At 49.1% G+C, this 12,604-nt stretch overlaps 4 protein-coding genes across 4 annotated transcripts; 2 read left to right on the top strand and 2 right to left on the bottom strand.

The window, feature by feature from the left end:
• Positions 1-1,045: 1,045 nt before the first annotated feature.
• LOC128729230 (uncharacterized) lies at positions 1,046-3,909 on the top strand. The gene is made up of 7 exons (XM_053822886.1): positions 1,046-1,341; positions 2,015-2,108; positions 2,190-2,293; positions 2,660-2,758; positions 2,838-3,072; positions 3,135-3,255; positions 3,330-3,909. The coding sequence occupies exons 1-7, from the start codon at positions 1,204-1,206 to the stop codon at positions 3,739-3,741; spliced, it is 1,203 nt and encodes a 400-aa protein (XP_053678861.1). The 5' UTR covers positions 1,046-1,203; the 3' UTR covers positions 3,742-3,909.
• A 1,893-nt stretch (positions 3,910-5,802) lies between these two features.
• Positions 5,803-6,632, bottom strand: LOC128729067 (uncharacterized). Its single transcript, XM_053822718.1, has 3 exons — positions 6,524-6,632; positions 6,152-6,450; positions 5,803-6,057 (listed from the first exon to the last, which is right to left on the bottom strand). Exons 1-3 carry the CDS (start codon positions 6,579-6,581, stop codon positions 5,971-5,973), a joined length of 444 nt encoding a protein of 147 aa, XP_053678693.1. The 5' UTR covers positions 6,582-6,632; the 3' UTR covers positions 5,803-5,970.
• Positions 6,633-8,000: 1,368 nt separating this feature from the next.
• On the top strand, positions 8,001-10,626 carry LOC128728550 (neutral and basic amino acid transport protein rBAT). The gene is made up of 5 exons (XM_053822177.1): positions 8,001-8,207; positions 8,341-8,693; positions 8,879-9,838; positions 10,102-10,254; positions 10,323-10,626. Exons 1-5 carry the CDS (start codon positions 8,016-8,018, stop codon positions 10,396-10,398), a joined length of 1,734 nt encoding a protein of 577 aa, XP_053678152.1. The 5' UTR covers positions 8,001-8,015; the 3' UTR covers positions 10,399-10,626.
• A 229-nt stretch (positions 10,627-10,855) lies between these two features.
• Positions 10,856-12,534, bottom strand: LOC128728724 (Golgi to ER traffic protein 4 homolog). The gene is made up of 2 exons (XM_053822365.1): positions 11,971-12,534; positions 10,856-11,874 (listed from the first exon to the last, which is right to left on the bottom strand). The coding sequence occupies exons 1-2, from the start codon at positions 12,337-12,339 to the stop codon at positions 11,263-11,265; spliced, it is 981 nt and encodes a 326-aa protein (XP_053678340.1). The 5' UTR covers positions 12,340-12,534; the 3' UTR covers positions 10,856-11,262.
• Positions 12,535-12,604: the final 70 nt, after the last annotated feature.

The raw sequence follows: 12,604 nt of genomic DNA, 5'->3' as shown, positions 1-12,604 counted from the left end.
CCCGTGTGGCGCGAAACGTCAAGGAACCGTCACTAATCGCCACTTCCGGTTTAGTGGAGCACGACATGCTGGACCACGACATGTTGGACACGGTCACGGTTGGCCCTCACAACCCTATCCACCTATCGACCTGCCTCAAAGAGGGATCGATAATCTTCGGCTTAGGCGAGGGCTTTTAATTGGTCTCTTGGTGGAGGGGGTGGCTTGAGAGGGAGGGAGGCGGGGGGTCATTTGCATACCTCTACCATCCTGAACGGTCACGCGGGCGGTCTTAATCTTGTGCTATGCTTCTCGGGGTTTATGCTGGTGGGGTGGGTTTGGATTTTCCCCCCTTTTTTATGCTTTTTTTTTTTATTTCACTATTATGTAAGGTCAGGGAAGCGAACGGACCACGGCACGCAAACTGACCTCCCCTTCTTCTACTTCTCCAAGCCAGCCAACCCTCCCGCACCGTGGCATCAAATAGGCTTAACCCACCTGCCCCCTCACCCCACCTTCACCCACCTTGTGAGGTCCTTCTCCGTGACGCGGCTGAAGAACGAATGCATTTTCTCGGTTCGTGTTGTGACTCCCTACCACCCCACCCCACTTACCAGCAGTTAGGTGACTAATTTAGCCAAACGGGGCCCATTCTGACGACCCCCCCAGTCCCAGAGCCCAACCACCAAGGGGGGTGGGAGCCCACCAAGCGAGAAGGCGCTTCTTTCGCGCTAATCGCACCAACACCAGGCGAACAAAACCACAGGCAAGGTGCGCGTGTGTGTGCGCGAGCGCGCGCGTGCGATAGACGACGGTTGGTTTGGCGAGGCTGACCCAAGTGGCGGTATGGCACCGGCCGGGGGGCGGGGGTTCGAGTAGAATATTTATAAACAGGACGGAAGCATAACTAGACCACCATTTGCCGTTCGCGGAGTGCCGCACGCGGAATACGGAATTCTAGCCATTTTTGTCCCCACGGGCCCGGCCATTTGCTTTGGTCTTTCGTGTGTGCACAGTTGGTTCTTCGGTTGTGAGCGCTTCTTGGTTGTGTGGTGGTGGTGTGTGAGGGTTTTTGTTTCGTGTGTGTTTTTTGTTTGTTTGCTCGATTGTTGCCCTCAAAAACCCGACGCCGGCCCGGCTTCTGCAGCAGTTCCGGTGCGATAACATCGATCCACCATTTTCCGGCGCCATCAATCCACCCAGCAGCAATATCTCTGCCTCTAGATGGAGCCCATCCCGAAGCCGGCCCGAGCGCAGCGAACCGAACCCGAACCACGAACGAAGATGCCCACCGAGGAGCGCCGGGATGCGATTCCGGTGTTGTACACCCGCGGGACGCACTACATGGTTGGGTTCGACGTGGTAAGTGCTGGAGGCCACGTCGCTGGAGGCAGAAGTTGAAGCCCTCAAAAGGCGCTAACAGACAAGATAAGGCCCTCTACTACGGGGGGAGGGGGGAGTTTTTGGAGGGCTTTTCCGACGTTATCTTGACGCGTGTAGGGTGCGAGATATGGCGATTTTGTTGGCGTTCTTAATCCCCCACCATCTAAACGGCCATGGCTGTAGAATGAGGGCCCCTTCTTTTTGTCCTTGTGATGGAACCGATCAGATCGGGGGCAGATGGCCATTTTGCGCGCGATGTTCCACAAACTGAGCTGTTCTTAGAGTGGGGGGAATGATGGCTACTTCAAACATGGTTGACATCTATATCCAGCATGATTGGATCGATCAGAAGCATTTTTTTCTGCTTGTTTGATGGTCTGATGTCTGAAGATCGAGCAGACGTGTTAGAACGATCGCAGAGTTTGGCGCGTGAAAATGTGATCTCTTTTTAGCTTTCAAACTAGCGTCATTTCGATTGAGACGTTGGGGCACCTAACGCACTGAGCTGTGAAGCCAGAGAAGTGTACTCCATGCTGGGTCCTCACCAATAACATAGCATCGATTTTTTTTGGGAACAATTATTCGAGCGCGAAAATATGCGAAGAATGTAACCTGAGCCCAAGCGTAACGTATTTTCTCCTCCGGGTTTTAGGGTACTACCTTCGCGACCATGATCCATGACTTTCTGAAGCGCTCGGGACCACTTAACGACACGTACATTCCTCTTTTCAACACCGAAAAAGGCCGTAAGTAAAGCACCTCTCCCAGCCCCAAAGCATGCACCGAAGTAAAGCGAACTGAGTTGATTCCATTATTGCCCTTATCAGGGAAGATCTACATCGACACGTACGAAAACGTGAACGCGTCGTTCCCGCAGTACATTCGGGAGCTCCAAGGCATCGCTGACGGTGCAAAAGTGGAGTTTTACAAGGTAATTAACAGCAACAAGTGCAACATCTTTGTCGGCGAGATTGGTTGGATCATAAAAAGGGATGTAACAAAGAGGTTGAGTTATGTCATGTAAAAATAAAAAGGTTATCGCAAACAGTAATCTGATTAGGCGCATTTTCGCATAACTGCAAACTAATCTTATTAGCGTAAGCTTATTTACGCTGGTGACATATAACCCTTATCGAGGATCAAGCAGAAAAAAAAACCAAAGGTACATTATTTGTACAAGACAAATACCTTTCATGTTAACATCCCTCATAAACCGCTAACGTGTGGCAGATTTTAATGACTAATCTGGTAACAATATGGCCGAGTTTTTAGTGCTAATTGACGTACCTGTTTCCAGCTGTTCCTGCTGCACATGGATGACATCATATCCTTGGGGCAGCAAGGTCACAACCAACCGGTGGGATGTTCCACAATCTGCGTTAACGAACCAGACTGCGTGAGTATCCAGGGTCAATGTCCGGCGGAAAGGGTTCACATTCCTATAAGGCGTATTTGTTGTTGCCTTCCCTCGACAGGTCGTACTGGGACACACAGAGGACGCACTGGCCGAGGTGATGAACCACTTCTACTTCGTGTCAGCGCACATCATCTCGGAGACGCCCCAGGGCAAGTACAACGTGGTAGAGGAACGCTTCACCTCGCTATGTTACGCCGGACACCTGCCCGGGTACACGATGAACTGCAACCAGCACGGACTCGTCTTCTCGATCAACACGCTGAGCGCCAAGACGCTGATCGGTGGCAAGACACGTAAGTAACTCCACGTGGAGGCTCCTGAACGGTACGTTCTCAGTTCTACCTGTACTTCGCAGCACGTCACTTCATCACACGAGCGCTTTTGGCGGCGGAGAATTTCGACCAAGCTCAGGAGATCCTGCGTGATCACGGTGCTGGCGCTGCTGATGGGTGTTCCATTAACATGACCTTCATGAAGTGAGTAGAGTACGGTCTACAGAGGCGTAAGCTGTAGACTAACCGAGCAAATCAACCATGATCCTTTAATACAGGCAGGAAGGTGACAGATTGTTCCACAACGCTGAGATGGGTCCAGCCATGAACGGGGACGAATCACAGCTCAACATCCTGACCGCTAGCCCAGGTGAGAGCATCATCCACGTGAACAGCTACCAGCGTCTTCCGGTGCCGGAGATCACCGGTTTGATGATTGACTCGAGCGTGGAGCGAATGAAGACGTTCGCCAACTATCCACCACCGAAGACGATCGCGGACGTAGTGGCCATGTTGAGCGATACCTCCGCTGCTGAGCATAAGGTGTTCCGAGACCGGGGTCCAGAGCAACTCGTCAAGACGATCTGTGTCGGTATCATCGACTGCCTTAAGCGCACCTGGACGTTGTATGCTGAGAACCCGGTCTACGTTCCACCACTCGTTGTGTTGCCACTGTTTATCAAGGACTAGACGTCTAACCATCCGATGACAAGGATGACAGCAGGATACGCTCTAGGAGTGGCTTCACGATCGTCTGCGAAAAAATGCTTACTGCGTTGTTGTACTGTTGCTTTATGATGTATGGATTTTTTAACCCCCTCACACAATTCCTAGAGACAAATACACAATCTCTCGTATGCCTCGAACATTGGGTGTCTCGTCTAGCAGTGAATGCACGCGATGTGATGACTATTTCTACCATGTACTCCATCTTATCTCGATCGATCTCCGGCACCTTTACGGTTTTTTTTGTTTAAAACCCACCAGAAAACTCCACTCATTAACACTTGTGAGGGTTCTTTGGCACACACGTGTGCTCGAGAGAGTGAGAGAGAGAGATGTAAAAAAAATGGTGGCACTCTGGGACGATGATCTCAGGCACGTTGCATCCGGGGGCATTAGCTAGCCAGCTCTGCATGCTCCACTCTACTGCTCTACTCTTGCATTCTGCGCTAAAATATCAACCCGCTTGCCAGCAGCACGATCCTCACGATCACGCGCGCTCATTTACATGCCCCCCCTGGTCGCGTTCATCCACAAGGCAAGGTAATCTACTTTAGCATATATTATTCATAAACTAACCTAGGTCACGAAGAACGAAATACACCATTCCGGTGCGGGCCGTTCGATTTGTCGTGAGCGGGTGTCAAAAAAAAAATAAAGAAACACCACCTTCAACAACAACGCCAGACGACATTCTGCGGTTTTGGCGGCAATCCTGTTCCGAGTGCGTAGGGCACGCTGGTCGAAAGATTGATGACTCCCCCAAATAGCTGAGCTACCGCAAAAAAAAAAACTCTCGCTCGTCGATAACATCGTGGAACCGAAAACCGTGGGCTCGACATGCGCCGAATCTGGTTTTTGTGGCCAATTTAGTCTCTTTTAATGCTGCGAGACGACATCCTTGCATTGGGAATAGTTGTGGGAATGATTTATGGATGGTTTGTGTCCTTTATTTGCGCAGAGTAGCGATAAAAGCCACAGATAAGACAGACGCTCTTCCTCGGTGTCGTTGTTTATTTAATGTTATTTAGTTAAGTGTTTATGACCCCGTCAGAGAAGTACCAGACGGCTGCTGAAGTCGCCATAAAAAGCGGGGAAGTCGTCGTGACTCTCGAAGCAACACTGTCTCACATAAGCATTCAATGAGATAAGATACACGTGTTGAGACGGGATGCATCTGTAGAAATATTTTTTTAAAATAAGTAAGCCGATCTAATTTTGAAAAAATTACTAAGCCGTCTATGAAAATGTGATATATAAATTTTCTTCGCCAAACGAAGGTTTTCCACTCGTTCCATCATGAGCTATTTCAATATGTTTGCAGACTCGATTTCCACCGGCCCCCAGGAGCTGTCTTTTATTTTAAGCGAGCACACTAAACCTGCGTGCTCTAATTATGGAACCGTGACATACAATGTTTCAATAACTGCTGGAAGCTCGCATTACACATGGCAGCGGTTAGCTGAAAATCGATAAAATGTGGTGCGTAGAGCACGCTGTAATGCTAATGGGAAAGTAATGGTCTTGTAATGGAACGATTTATCGTGGTTTATCACGTGGTTTTGACCATGTTTCGTTTGCTCGAACGAGTCATCAATTGGCTTTCCGTCACTAAAAGTCACGTCTGTGCTCAATTACGCTCGGTGTGGTCATTAATTATTAGCACTAAGAGAAGTGAAGCAGCAGACTTACCTTACACCGGACGGCATGTTTATTAAAACGATAATTAGGTTCCAAGTCTAGACATTGAGCCTCATTAAGCTACTGAAGGGTCTTCATGTGCGCCATTGGGTCTGGCGTGAAAACGCTTCGATATGTGGGCTAAAATGTGATGCTCATTCTGGTTTTTTAAATGCATACAATCAAAACATTGCAAGGCTTGTATGCAGCCATACTTGTATGTAAATGAGAATGCTTAATAGAATTTCCTTTTCTCAGATGTTGACATGTTTATTTGTTATCAGAATGAAGCAATACCCGAAGGAAACAAACAACTTATTTCGTATTACACATCTGTGCAAGTGTATATATATATTTCGAATATTATCTGTTCACGTTTGAACAACAAGATGAGACAAAATGGACGGATTCGAGTTATTACATTCTAGAGATTCGCTGAAAAAGGCTATTACGGCGAGAGCAGCCGAGGCTAATAGAGGCACGTCATTTGTTGATTTCTACCCAAGCCGATCCTTTTCAACTCCACATGATGCTGCGCAGGAACACCCCGACAATCGCTACCGTCGACAGTAATACTGATAATGTTATCGAAGATGCTGAGCTCTGAAGGTAAAAGAGAAGAACGAAACCGGACGAATTATTATCTCTAACAACCCGGCGTGTACGGAAGCGAGCCAACAAAGCGGCCACCACTTACTATCACGTAGTAGTTGCAGCGATCCCCAAGGCAACAGGCCGAACAGGTCCAGTCCTCGTACCAGATATGCGTACAGTACGGCATGTGTTTGGTGCGGATACGCTGACATATTTCCTTCTTGGCGCAGCGTTTCGATACATAGAACTGCTTCTGGGCGCCAAGCGAAAAGTAAGGCGTGCTACCCCATCGAATCTCCGTCAGACAGGCGTCTTCCCCTTGCTGGCAGATTTTAACCGTATTCAGACACTTTTCCGTGTTTCCGGTTTGATTGGAGCAAACATAGCACTCGTGGGCCGCACCTACAAAGGGCGCGGTAATCGAGGATCAAACTCGTACGCGATGCATCCGTGGGTTGAGGTGATTCATACTTACAGTCACTTGCGAGCGCGATAAGCAACACAAGCATCGGCCACATCTTGGAGTAGTCCATCGTATTATATGCTTATTTATTGCTTGGAATGGGCGATAAGGAATGGCTGAGATGTTAAAGCAAAACAAAAAAATCACAAACAAAACAACGTAAATAGAATGCTGCGATTCATACCAACAGCCAAGAGGGGCGTTGACAGTTGTCAGTCACACCCAACACGACGATGTGCCAAACGTCAGTGCGTTAGTACAAAGCTCAGCACGTTGTTTACACGATCCATGGATTTCAATTTGTCCGTTGCTTTGGCTGTGGAATCCTTGTGCATTCCTTTTAGATCGCTAATAACAAATCACCTCGAACTTTCATGTAAATGTTTTGCGTATAATATGCTCTACTATGCATAAAATATTGATTTTAAACATTAAGTAGTCTATTTTGCGAAGAATTTATTACGTTAAATACCAATTCTTGGTTTGGTAGGTCGACACCAGGGCAACTGATACAATGTTTATAATACCAAACTCCTCAGAGACAAAATAAATAAAAATCCAAACAAACCCCCGGCGAATACCGTCCCATGTGAACGCCATTTTACATAGCTACATCGCATCGCCTCTACCCGCATGAGGAATGCGTTACCAAGCATAACGGCCTCCTCACGAAGGAAAGAAACCACAAACGAGTGCGAGCGAGTGCACACGAGCCCTAGCAACAGCGTCACGCATCCACATCTTCATTTTATCTGGCACTGCCATTGCAATAGTATTGGGATACGCACCCGTCATCCCGTGCATCTACCCTACCGCGCGCGTCCAACCCCTTCCATCACAAGCCACGCGAGACTTGCTTGCGTCGGCGCAGCGAGCGAGAATAGAAAGCACACACATCGACACGAATAACGGGCACGAGCGAGCGAAACGTGTCTATTTCTATTACTACGCGCACCGTCCCTGTCTGGCGGCCGGTTTCCAGCGCCCGGTGTCTACGCACTCGCTCACACACACACGGTGAAGGGGAGCAACGCGGTCTACGCGGCGCCATGGCCGAATACGTGAGCACAACCAACGGATCAAAGGGAGTTCGACTGCAGTCCGTGAGCGAGGCACTGCGTACGAAGAGTGAGCCCAAGGAGAGCTACAAAAAAATCTGTGAACCAGACGTTAATAGCAACGGGTTTGACGGTAAGTGGGCTTGATGCATGCGCTATGGTTGTAGATGTAGACAAGCTGGAACCATTGGAAGGACCAATTTATGACGTTCCGGTGGACCACAGCATCCCGGAATCCGTGCCAGGATAAGGCGAAACCAACGATTATCACTCTCCCAGGAGTCTCGATGCAAACGCCCTGTCGGACTTGCGTCATGTGACCCTTGGCGAGTTTGTCGTCACAGCTTTCATGTCGCCGATTTGTCGCTAAATTTAACGCGTACCCATCTAACATTCCCCTCTCCCCTTCCGCAGGTGTACCTAAAGCCGTGAGCGACAATCTCAAGATGCCACGTGAAAATGGCACCGGAGCGAAGGAGGGCGAAGACGAGCGGATGCTGAACGGGGGCAGTGTGGAGGGGGTGGCGGGCGGAACCGAACCCACCGAGAAGGACAAACTCGCCCAAAAGGAGGTGGAGGTGAAGTTTATCCCCGCACAAAACGGGGACGCTTGTATTGACATGCAGATGGAGAGTCAGGTAAGTACGCAACCAATTAACACCTGGCCGTGATGGTGAATGGGCTTATAAGTAGCGCTAGCGCGCGCCCGAACGCAACCAGTCCGCCCAGAGTACCAGCAGACCAGCGTTTGATCCGCCATCTTCCCATTAGCAAGCGTTTTCCGGCATGACCAAGGAGGAGCTGATGAAGTACGCCAACGATCCGTTCTGGGTCCGGTTGCGCTGGCTGCTGTTCGTCCTTTTCTGGGCATTGTGGGCCGCCATGTTGCTCGGCTCGTTTTACATCATCTACGATGCGCCGAAGTGTGCCGCCCCGGTTCCATTGTCCTGGTGGCAGGAAGGACCACTCGTCGAGATCGATGGTGAGCGGTACACGGAACAGCTGGCAGAGGTGGAGCGGTTCGGTGCGAAGGGTGTCATCTATCAGCTTTCTGCCGATGAGACGTACTTGGTGGAAACGGCCGCCGTCGAGAGCAAGTTGAAGCCGATGGTTAGCGTTTTCCGGTGAGTTGCGAGCGGAAATGTTCAATTAGTCCGTTGGTTTGATTCGTTTAACCTTGAAGTCGCCGCTGTCACTTATGACGCTGCCACACACGTTCGGGAGGGCTTGAAATTGCGCGTTAATGGGGACAATCAAGACCGCTCCGTTGCGAGAAACCACGCTAACAGTGTCCCGTGTGTCTTTGCAGCTCGAAAAACATCAAGTTGGTGGTCGACATTACGCCCAATTTCGTCACAAAGAACGACTCACTCTTCCTGGAGGCACTGCAGAAGCCAGATAGTGCGGCTCACGCCGCTTTCGTGTGGAGAGATATTGGCCTAACGCCACCAAACTGGCTGTCGATCGCTGAAGAAGGTAGCGCGTGGAAAAACGCCTCCAATGGCCAGTACGTGCTGTCACAGTTTGGCCCCGAACGGTACGATCTGCAGATGAGCGCACCGGCGGCACGTGACAAGCTGAAAGGAACCCTGCGCGCTCTGCTCGACCTAGGTGTCCGGGGTATACGGTTGGCCAACGCCAAACATCTGCTTATCAACCCCGACGGTGGAAATGAATCACCGCTCGCTCTCGAGGATGCGGATAAGTCCTTGACCCACACCGATTACGGTTTCTGGACGCACCGTGAGACGACGTACCGGGAAGGGTTAGGTGAGCTGTTCCGGGAGCTAACCGAGCTCGTGCACGAACAAACGGCCGGTGAAGGATTCCTCTCGGTCACCGAGGACATCCTGCGTCCGGAGGTGTTTGCCGTTAACGGCACGTTGCCGATTGATGCGCCACTCTACGGTAATATCGAGTTCGATCTGCGTGAAGGAACCGGTCCGGATGTTGCCCGAAAGTTGCGTCATGACATCGCGAATGCGTATCTAACAATCAACGAGTACCGGGCGTTGGGTGCTTTTGTGAAGCCCTGGTTGCAGCTGCGTTACGATCGCGCTTCATTGGAACACGTGCCTGCGTCGGAGTACACCGTGTTTCACTTCCTTTTGCCGGGTGTTCCTGTGTTCCCGTTGGACGTGTTGACGAAGGGTGGTGTGACGCATGAGAGCGTTGAAGCACTGGAACGGTTCCGCAGTTCGCCATCCTTCCAGCACGGTCTGTTCAACGTGTACAATGACGCAAACGTTTCCTCGATTGCGTACACACGGTAAGGATCCATTCGCCTGCTGGGATGCACCTCTCCAGCATTTTGGTGGTGTGCTACTAACAACATACTAACACACATTCTCTTTGATAAACGCTGCCTCATAACCCCATTTTCTTACGCTAACATCATCGCCACTCAGCTACATGTAAGTGCCGTTTTTTATCGCTTGTGTAGGAAAGAATGCATTGGGCGTGCATTAGTGTGCAAAACTGCAAGGATATTCGAGGCTAAAACTTAACCTCTGTAACTGTTTCTTCCCGCAGGCTAAAGTCCGGTAACCCTGGGTATTTCGTCGTGCTGAATCTCGAACAGGACGAACAGAGGACCGTTGATTTCCGAGGCATTGATGGCATTGGGAACGAGCTGACGGTGGTTCTGACGAGCCAAAACTATGCTGTCCCGAACGTGGGTGTCAAGTAAGTATCGGCTGGGTTTTAACTTACTCAAGTACACAAAATTTACTGATGATATCCGTTTTCCGTAGGAGTAAGGTGCCGGTTGAAGCAATTCCGCTATCACCACGATCCGCTTTAGTCGCCACCTACGTTCCGACCAAGTAAGGATGGTCCTGGTAACCGGCAACGCATCGAACAACCTTTGAACATTGAAAAATATACATGTAGCGTGTGTCTGTGTGCTTTAATTCCCCGCTTCAAACGGCTAACGCGGTCAAACGTGTCCGACGCCATTACTCATTTGCTCCACCTCAGTCAGCTGTACCGGCATGGAACGGTAGCTGTGGAAAGCTATATGTACGCTTAAATAAAACAACCCCTTTAATTGCATTAATCAGCACCTGTTCAGATTGTCGGTTTCTCTTTCACTGATGACTGCTACGTAATGGCTGATTACTGGTGCGCCTTGATTGGATAAAAATGAATAAATCTAGATAATAACCGAGGAGCAGAAAACTTGCTTCATGCTTACGTGTCGCTTTACCTTTTCCTCAGTCGAACCATCTCATATTTTTCGAAACAAATGTTAATAATTGTATTTCAAGTTTTTTTACACTCATACATACACTGTTGGAAAGTTTTTTTTTCAGCTAGGTATAAGATTTAAGATTTATTCCTTGAACGGCCGACATCGTGGAGAGATTAGTTACCATTTTATGCTAGCTTAAACACACCAAGTGCAACTTCGTACTTTACAGCCCATTGCTTTAATTGGTAGCGATATGAAATAACTTCACTTGCTTGAATCGTATGGAGCAGCCTGCCATCGTGTTTTACTCTTCTATCAACCCCTTTCTATCCACCCTCAACGTTCATTCCTTTTGCTAGTGATTCACGCCACTCTCCACTTGGTCTTTCTACATGCAGTGCGTGAGCTACCTGTTTGTTAAATATCGAATAGTTTTATTTTATATATTTATGTTCATTGCGATACAATGCGTTCGCGTCAATAACCAATAAATCTGGTCACTAGTCTACATCGGAACCATGCACACTGTTACCCTCCTCCAAATCCTCGACATCTAGGTCGTTAAAGAACTGCTGAATCAAATCGCTAAACGCGAAACCGCGTGGCTGCTCCTGCTGGCCGCCGTCGAAAAATGTCACACCTATCTTATGCAGATACTTCGCAAAGGACGGATCCCGATCGAGTGACGGCTTGTATAGATCGACGAGCGTCCGAAAGATGGCGTACTTGCGATTATTCATCTCGATCAGCTGTAGCAGAAAGAAGAGAAAGTTGAGCAGCGGCATCGGGAACGGCAGTTCCGAGCAAGCGATTCCCGGGTGCGAACGCACGTAGACGGCAAACGTGTCGGCGGCGGCGGCCGTCTCCTTCAGGCAGAGCTGCTGCAGCACGATTTGGGCCAGGAACAAGTCCACTTCGCTCGCAAATCCCTTCTGCTGACTGAGCTGGAGCGTAAGGAGGGCACAATTTTCGCCATCTTTCGACAGCGAAAAATGGTACCGTGCCAGGGGAAGATTGTTTTCCTGGTGCATTATCTGGGCGATCAGCTTGTGCATCAGTGGATGTCCCATCGGTGACATTACGGTGGTGCCACTCCATTTTATCGCCTTTTCCTGTGGGTACGGTAACGTTTCTGTGGTTATGGTTCAGTTCTAAAACGTGTGCAAGATGCGTGTGCATTAAGCATGTAGCACGACTTTCTGACTCACCAGCACGGTCTCGCGTTCAACGATGTTGGGCTTGATAATGCCGATCAACCAAGCCAACCGGCTTATCCAATGTTCCGGCGCTTTAATATCGTTGACAGTGGCTTCTAGTGTTTGTATTAGCAACAATACTAAGTCAGCCCCAATGCTGTACTGCTCGTTCTCCAGCATTGCTAGTGAACCGCTGTATAGCAGCTCTAGCAGGTCGAGGTATTTGCCCTGAGTCAGGTACCGAAAGTATAGTGTCCGGTACATCTGATGGGCTTCATAAAAGTTCTTTGATTCGATGGAGGCTTCCAGTTTTGCTAGCACTCGTGAGACTCCGCGTGATGATCCTGGTTTTACCGCAAGCGATTTTTCCTGCGATGCCATGTTTTACAGATTTTAAGGAACAGTATTCTATCACTCTTGGTCAAGCACTGGTAGGTTTAAAAGTGATCAATCATGCAATCGTTTCGTAGCTAAAAGAGTAAGAGCACATATATTTGATGTACCTAATGTGCATTCTATTAATACAATGAAGTAAAATGAATGTAAACGTGTTGTTATAATTTTGTGGAAAGTGCACTCTCCATCAAACTATGGCTGATAAAGTAATGTACATGCGGGCAAAGTACAATACAATACAGTGCATTTT

This window comes from Anopheles nili, chromosome X (assembly GCF_943737925.1).
Source record: "Anopheles nili chromosome X, idAnoNiliSN_F5_01, whole genome shotgun sequence".
NCBI classification, from domain to species: Eukaryota; Metazoa; Arthropoda; class Insecta; order Diptera; family Culicidae; genus Anopheles; species Anopheles nili.
This window is presented reverse-complemented; position numbering and strand designations above follow the sequence as displayed.